The sequence below is a fragment of the Verticillium alfalfae genome, genomic scaffold, assembly GCF_000150825.1.
Source record: "Verticillium alfalfae VaMs.102 supercont1.11 genomic scaffold, whole genome shotgun sequence".
NCBI classification, from domain to species: domain Eukaryota; kingdom Fungi; phylum Ascomycota; class Sordariomycetes; order Glomerellales; family Plectosphaerellaceae; genus Verticillium; species Verticillium alfalfae.
This window is the reverse complement of record NW_003315028.1, coordinates 984,529-992,281: the sequence shown is the minus strand read 5'-3', so window position 1 is coordinate 992,281 and position 7,753 is coordinate 984,529. Positions and strand designations below refer to the sequence as shown.

At 59.5% G+C, this 7,753-nt stretch overlaps 4 protein-coding genes across 4 annotated transcripts in view; 3 read left to right on the top strand and 1 right to left on the bottom strand.

The window, feature by feature from the left end:
- Positions 1-188: 188 nt before the first annotated feature.
- On the top strand, positions 189-506 carry VDBG_08126 (predicted protein; the record flags this gene model as incomplete). Its single annotated transcript, XM_003001821.1, has 1 exon — positions 189-506. One exon carries the CDS (start codon positions 189-191, stop codon positions 504-506), a length of 318 nt encoding a protein of 105 aa, XP_003001867.1.
- A 1,076-nt stretch (positions 507-1,582) lies between these two features.
- VDBG_08125 (conserved hypothetical protein) lies at positions 1,583-2,303 on the bottom strand (the record flags this gene model as incomplete). The annotated part of the gene is made up of 4 exons (XM_003001820.1): positions 1,583-1,883; positions 1,950-2,045; positions 2,191-2,206; positions 2,267-2,303. 4 exons carry the CDS (start codon positions 2,301-2,303, stop codon positions 1,583-1,585), a joined length of 450 nt encoding a protein of 149 aa, XP_003001866.1.
- Positions 2,304-5,129: 2,826 nt separating this feature from the next.
- On the top strand, positions 5,130-6,322 carry VDBG_08124 (predicted protein; the record flags this gene model as incomplete). Its single annotated transcript, XM_003001819.1, has 3 exons — positions 5,130-5,198; positions 5,467-5,790; positions 6,101-6,322. 3 exons carry the CDS (start codon positions 5,130-5,132, stop codon positions 6,320-6,322), a joined length of 615 nt encoding a protein of 204 aa, XP_003001865.1.
- A 1,237-nt stretch (positions 6,323-7,559) lies between these two features.
- VDBG_08123 (conserved hypothetical protein) overlaps positions 7,560-7,753 on the top strand; it is a gene marked incomplete at both ends in the record, with an annotated part of 2,867 nt that continues 2,673 nt past the window's right edge. Inside the window, one exon of the mRNA XM_003001818.1 lies at positions 7,560-7,637. Within this exon, the coding sequence (XP_003001864.1) occupies positions 7,560-7,637 (78 nt within the window). The remainder of the gene's footprint in view (positions 7,638-7,753) is intronic.

Genomic DNA, 7,753 nt, shown 5'->3' with positions numbered 1-7,753 from the left:
ATGCGCTCTCGGGCCGGCGCTGCGGCTTCCACGCCTGTGTGCGCCACGCGCTGTACCGGCCATCGAGCGTCGTCATCCTGCAGCCGCGGCCCGCGGCCCGCACGAGGCCGGCGCGGGTGCACGCGCTGGCCAAGGCCGGCGACGCCAGCGGCAGCTTCTACGTCGGGCTGCCGGGTGCCGTGGCGGAGATGAGGCTCGGCGAGCAGCACGTGGGCGTCCGGCCGCAGGAGGTGCGCGCCGCTGCCGTCCGCGGCTGGCGCGCCGAGGTCGCCGAGTACAGTTTCCTGGAGATTGGCGATACGAGGATCGACACGGTCATGGACTGGGACGGGCTGGCGTGGTCGGAGAGGGATCTCGGGCTGCGGCCTCTGGCTGGCGCGCCGAGGCTCGTGTCGAAGACGTCGTGGGACAAGGGGCGCGTTGGCGGCGAGGGGGCGTGGCATCGGTGGGATGCGCGGTTCTGGGCGAGGGAGCATTTTGAGGGTCACTCGTTTGTCGAGGCATAGACCGGATAGACTGGATAGACAAGAAAGGCAGGCCGTGACGTGGACGAGGCGCAGACTGGTGGTTGTATTGGAGCAGAACGGCGTTGGCGTCTGGAGATGGTCTTGAAATCATGAGAGTTCCTGTCAAGGCACTCTTTCTGGAACTAGTCTTCCATTCATGGCTTGATTCGCCGAGTTGACGTGATATTCAGCACCAAGCAAGATGCCCGAGATACATCTGCAAGAAGTGAGGAAGTATTTGTTGATGCCTCCACCGAACACCAGACGAATTCTACGCTCGACTCTCCAGCTATTGCGCCGTGACATGACAATGCAAAGTCTGCACTGCCTTCACGTTTCTATGGCGTCCAGGCCGCTGTCATCGACTGCGTACGGCCGTTTACCTCCTACAACCCACGGAATCGGACCTGTCGACGAACGCGAGACATCCTCTTGGTACCACGCAAGCAAGCAGTTGACCCTTGCTATTGGCATGGAAAGGATCCAGCGTTGATAACTGGCGTGACCTCAACTTCATCTCCATCCACCACGGATATGTCGCCAGCCAGCTTTCTTTCCATCAATCAGACGTCCATTACAGCAAACAGCATGACCAACTCAAACATCACGAACCTCAAGGACCTTCAGCACAGCCTCGCCAGAACGCAAATCATCATTGCCGGTATCTCCGGATCAAAAAGAAGGCTCCGCCGCGCATCGGTCAACTGTAGCCTAAACTCATCCGAGACGCCTGATCGCTTCGCCCGACATGGATATCATGGGGGCCGTCGCGGATTGTGGGGGAAAAATACAAATGTACGGTGTGCGTAGACTCATCATCACCTCATCCGGTGCCCATCAGCATACGCAGCATACGCAGCATACGCAGCATACGCAGCATACGCAGCACGCCGCAGCGGTGATGGGCCATCCAACAGTCTTTCCTGCTGCAGCTTTTCCCTGCTGCAGCCTGCTTTCCTTGCTGCAGCTTGCTTTCCCTGCTGCAGCCTGCTTTCCTTGCTGCGACCCTCCCGTCTCCCTCTGTCGTCCGTGCCTTGGCAGCACAACGGCACAGCGCGCCGTGCCGGACACGCAGCTTAGACAATCATCTGCGCGACGCCGTGGCCGCCGAGCGTCTTGGAGCCGACAAAGTCCTGGCCCTTGACGGCGGCGAGCAGGTAGAAGATGCCGGCAATCAGCAGGAAGACCCCGGCGGCGATCAGAGAGGTCCTCGAGGCGATGGTGCTGAGGAACTGGATGACGGCCATGACGGCGTAGGCGGCGGCGCGCATGTAGTTGGTCGAGACCTTGCGGATGGCTTCGTCGAACTTGGACGAGGTCGGGCAGATGCTGAGGAGCAGGGGCACCTCGATGAAGAGGATGACAAAGGCGGAGACGCTGCGCGCAGGGATGAGCGGTTGTCACGATGGAGATGGAGACGGCGGCGGGGAGGGAGAGGCTCACAGGGCGAGGGCGCAGAAGATGATGATGACAACGTTAAATGTGAAGATGTTGGCGATGCCCAGCGCCAAGCACAGGATCATGGCCAAGATGCCGGCCCTGTCGAATGTCAGCTCATGTACCAGTCTGTATCGGCGAGGGCCCAGCAAGGCTGAGCGCCATGGCATCGGGCGTGTCGGCAGAGCTGCGATGGCTTCGTCGCAGGGGACGAGGGAGCATGACGCAAGGTTCGGCGCGAGCTTACCATTGTCCGTAGATGCCTGCACAGGGTTAGCGAAAGGAACTGGGCGTCAAGTCAATTGCGTCGAGGAGATGCATACTGAAGTTGCGGGTCTGGAACTCCTCCTTGAGAGTCATGATGGAGACGAGGTGGTAGTGATGGTTATGTCGTGTCAGAGCTGTCGTGCCGGAGCTGTCGTGTTGTCGATCGAGTATCGGAAGCTAATGCCGATCAAGTATCGGAAGCTAGTGCCAATCGGATCACGGTCGTAAGATGGTGCTCGTGAATCGTTTGTCGGGATGAATGGTGGTAGCAGATGCGATGGGGGATGGAAAGAGGCGACGACGTCTGGGAGAGAGAAAAGTGGTATGGTCGGCAATGGCTGTGTTGTCGACGAGAGGATCCGTCGTTACGTTGCCTCTCGGGGGTCCTGGTTGGCGGGTGGAGGCTGGTCGTCGTGTCTTGGAGTCTTGCGTGGCTCCACTCTCCTTTGGCCGGGCAGCGGCTCCTCACACACACCTGCCTCGACAACGGCGGGCGCCTTCCCAGGCGAGGTGTCCTGCGGCGTCAGTGAGGCGAGGTGTCCTGCCGCGTCGGAATGACTTGGCGGCTGCAAGTGGCAGCTGACGGCAAGTGCTGCTCGCGCGCCTTCTGTCAGTGCTTGTGTGCCTTCTGTCAGTGCTTGTGCGCCTTGTGTCAGTGCTGCTTGTGCCTGCCTTCTGCGAGTGCCTTCTGCGAGTGCCTTCTGCGAGTGCCTTCTGCGAGTGTCTTCCGTCTGCGCCTTCTGCAAGTTCTTCTGCAAGTGCCTTCTGTGAGTGCTGCCTCCTGCAAGTGACCCGTCTGCAGCGATCGCCGTTCGAGCAAAGCACCTGTGAAACACGCTCCGAACACGTTCTGCTTGACCCCTTGGCACGGATTGCCTGTTGGCTCTAGCACTGTGTTTTCCCTTCGATTGATTGATTCGATAGTGATTGCTTCGTTGCACGAGAACAATGCCAGGACAGGAGCATCAGATGAGCCGAAGAACTGGTCCCCACGGAAGACACATATACTACTTTGCTCGCATCAGGCAGCTGCAAAGCATCGCCGCAGCCGCAGCCGTGACGAACAAGAGTACGCGTACGTACCACTGCGCGGCCTCTAGGCGGCGACATGCTGCGCTTGGCCCAACGTGCACGCACAACGCCCATAGCCCGATGGCCTTCTTCTACCAACACTGGGGACCGTCGGCCCCAACAAGTCATTTGTACGATGCTGCCGCCTCGTGGGGACACCAACGGTTCTGCTGTGTGTATGTGCCCGACTTCACTTACATCATCGTGTGCGGCAGCGGGTCAGATGTCCCTTCTCTGTCTGAACACTGATCTTGCAGTTGGCCTCTGGTTTTCTGTCTCTAAGCACCAGCAACACGATCCACTCTTCACAGTCATCATTGATCTCAATAGCAACATGATCGCACAATTCCGATGAAGCGCAGAGACAAGCAAGCACTCGCTGATCTGTTGCCGCGCCCTGGAGCCGTCAGACCGGGGGATCGCCTGCCTGCCTGCCTGCCTGCCTGTATGCCACTGAACGACTTGCGCTCGGCCAGAATCGCGCCGAGCGTCTAGCAGACACGCCGATTCGGCATCCCCATTTGCAAAGGGACAGGCAAGCAGGCAGTCAGTCAGGCAGACACGCAAAAATAGTCTGCCCCTCAAGGTCCTCAGACCTGTCCAGGGGCCGTCGACTACACTAGAAGCAGCCGGCCGACTTGCTACAGGAACAGCGCCGCTCCTCGCCTGCCTACACTGACCAGTCTGACTGTGGTCATGCGGCGGCACGAAGCTCGTCGAGGACCCTCCCTCTGCTCACCCCGCCGCGGTCGAGCTCAGCAAGCTTTCCCCGGATTTTTTTGAGAAAGAGGAAGGGGAGGGGGGGCGGGCCAGAGAAAACAGCCCACACCACGGCACTGACCACGGGCCAAGCAAGGGAGGGAGGGGCATTGGCGAAATTGAGAAGCCCTCTTTCGCAGCAAATAGTCCGCGAAATCTGTCAAGTCACGTTGACTTACTTTCTCTGGGCCCAGCTGGCACCCTGCAAAAGGAAATTCCATGCCGCCTCGTGATCGTGAAGAACCCGCCAGTCACGCCCCTGAGCGTGGCCCAAGACGGGCAAGTCCCAAGCCTAACCGGGGGCGCGGGGAGCGGATGAGGGCCAGGCAGGACCTGGCACCGTACAATGGAGGGGCACACGCTGGAGACTGTTGGTGCGAGCACTACGTGTGGTAGGTTCCCTCCCTTACTGGCACTGTGGATGATGTAGGATGGCGTTGGCCGGGGACACTGTGGGTTCCCAGTCCAAACGGAGGGGCCGTCGATTGACGTCGTCAGGGGCCCGTCTTCGATCTGGATCGATCGCACCGGAGGGGAGGGAGAGGGGGGGGGGGAGGCCCGTTTGGCAGGGACGTCAGCGAGTTTGGCGAGGGGACCGGTCGAAGGTCAAACGGAGGAAAAGCAGCGGTAGTCATGCTCAGCCCGACTTGGCCTGAGACTTGCGTGGCCTGTGACTTGGTGCTTTGATGTACTTACATGGCTGGCCGAGCCCCAGAGTGCAGAAGCTTGAACTCACGAAAATAAAGGCCTGCGTCCCACCCCGACAACAGCAGAAGCAATGGAAGAACCAGAGAACAATAGACGGCGGGGGGGTCAGGCGAGGGCTGGAAGAAGGGTATACATGGCGTCATAAGGCTTGGAGGGGCACTTTTGGAGGGCTTTCCCCACCGCCAAGAGGAGCACACTGTGCACCCCAAGAGCCCACGAAGGGGTTGAGTTGAGTTTTTCTTGAGGGGGGCATGGGCTCGCTCGCGCATCGCGCAACGTCAGCGGAGACGGTGGTCCTGAAAACGGCTCGAACCGTCACCTCAGCCAGGTGCCGTCTGTGTTGGAAAGGAGGGGCAGGAGGCGAGAGCGAGTTTCTGCGAAATGACGGTAGAGGAGGAGACGGAGGCGCTGGTCACGGCGCCGGCTCGTGTCAGCGAGTTGCTCGGAGTCGTAGGCCAGCCATCTTCAAATTGGCCAGGTTGGACGATCCAACCGGCCGGACACCGGCAAGTTGCCAGTTTGTGAAGCGATACGGACGCCGGGATTTTGGAGATTCAGGTTTTTTCTTTGGGTTAGACGGGGGGCACAAAAGCCAGACTGAGGGGGGGGGGAGGGGACCGGCACGTCGCCCGGTCAGGCCAGCTGTGATTACATAGTATGGGAGGTACATACCTAAGGCAAGGTACATACATACATAAGGTAGGTATTGCTTGTACAGGAGAAGCTGGCCGCCCTGTTTGTGCGTGCTGACCTGCTGCTGGGCCAGCCCGACCCTCTGGGGAAAGCTGCGCTGTGCCTTGCCTTGCGCCCCACCAAGCACCTGCTTCTGTCTACTTTTAGGTCCTGCCCTTTCGCGTCAGCACCACCAGCAACAGCGCAAGGCGGAAGCTTCTTGTCCCCCGCCCCAGCTCTCGCTGCAGTCAATAGGGGCACCGGCCGGGACGACAGCAGCAGGAGTCGACGTGCTCGCTTGGCTCGTCAGAAACGAGAAGGGGCAGCTCGGGGACACCAAACAGCGTCCCGATCAGCTGCCGGTCTTGCGGTGAGCAATCTCTGCGTCTCTCGTGCGTTCCTGAATGCATGTCGAGATGCGGGTGGACAGACGGGGCTGTGGGAATGCGGGCGGTCGAGACATGGGCAGGGCCCCTCGTGGTCTCCATGGCGGGGCGCTAGGAGACGCCGCACCGTGGAAAGGAGGTACGTACCTGACAGCTCGCACCGTGAGGCTGTGTCGGTACCCTACAGTAGATTCTTAGCTACCTACCTTGTGGTATTGTCTGCGTGTGCTCGATGATGCAACGGAGTCGCGACCTGGGTCAATTCGAGTCCTCCAAGTTCAAACGCCAAAACAGACGGACCGTCGTCGAGGCATCGAGGTCTCAGTTCCCGGCGTGAACCAGCAGCTACAGCCTATCGAGCGAAACAGGCGATCGACAAGACACAAAGAAGCTGACCCGACGCCGACCAGAACAGAACAGAACAACAGACAGACCCGGAGCCTCCAGCAAAAGCTTGCCGGCGCGCGGTGCGGTGGAGTCATTACGTGCTCTCAGGAGGACCCACCGATGCTCTAGAACCCAGGGCCTGGACAAATGGAGGGGCATCTGTAGGGGATGACCTCGCTGGCTTCGAAGGCTCGCAGGCGTTGCGGCAGGCCAGCAGATCATTCGCACCGTGCGCAGTGCGGGGCCAACGACACAGTGGTCTGCGACGGGGCTCGGGCATTGGCATCCCTGTTTCGCCAGGGAAACTCGCCAGGGAAACGGGCGTCGTGACTGGCCCGCCCGGTGACGAACTGGCAAAGAGTACCGCTTCTGGCCGTTGCTGGTTTCGTCAGTGTATAAGAAAGAGGTTGAAGTCATGGTGACTTCCCTCGTCGCGCCCGCCACCGCCTGTTTTGCTGCCGCCACTCTTGCTACTACTTTTTCGTACTTGCCTCCATTGACGCTGAGAATCTGTCTTTCCTCTTCTTTCAGACACCCAACAAGACTCTACCAAGAAACCCGAGCCGGAAGAGTCACAGACCACACACCCAGACGCCCCAACCATCACTCACACCTGTAAGTCGGCCATGACAAGCACTGCCTGCCTCTGATCTGTCTCGAAATCTGCCTCTTGCCATGCCCCATCTGCCTCTCCACCACCATGTGATGGAAGGACCCAAAGGACTCAAAGAACTCAAAGGCAAACAAACGGCAGCAGACATTGCCCTGGGCGCAAGGCGAACGAGAGACAATGTCTCCTGGCCCTCAAGCAGCTTCTGACAGTCCCCTTATCGCGATGAGTCGTCGTATCTGGCTGGGGGCGCTTCACCCTCGACACCTCCCTACCTCTCTGCCACCCCCTAAGCTCAAGCAGCGGGCTTGCGTTATCTTGAGCTGCCATGTATCAAGGAAAAACACGGCATTATCATATCGCATCCCTCCTATCTCTTTTATCTGCTGGCCCCTGACCTTCCCGCCCCCCCCCCTGACTCTCGCTATCTCCATTCGCTTCTCGCTCCGTTCCAGAACTGGTCTTGGGGCTGCGGCGACCGAAGAACGAGCACAAGCACGGCCGTTACTACAGACGACGAGTGCCAAAGCTTGACCTCGCCATTGGAAGCTGCGTTTTGCTTCTGACACACCGCTGCCAATCCATATGCTAATTACAGAGTCTGCGCGCGTTACAGAACATTTCCGAGTCGATCTTGCCTATCTCAACCACGATCCCAATTGCTACGTCTTTCGACCCTGCGAACTTTGCTTTCTACACTACAACAACACCACACAACCTACACACACACGGCATACCATGTCCACAGCCGCCACAATGTCGCAACCTCCCACGATTCCTCCTCGCCCTTCCAGGAGTTCAGATCGTCCTGCCCAGGCCGAATCCCAACCAATGGTCCCGCCACGCCCTATCAAGCGTTTCGACCGCTCCATCTCCCCGAATCCCCACCGATTCGCGCCCTCGCCCCTCGGACGAGAGCCCCTTCTCCAAGAGCCCCAGGACGAGCCGCT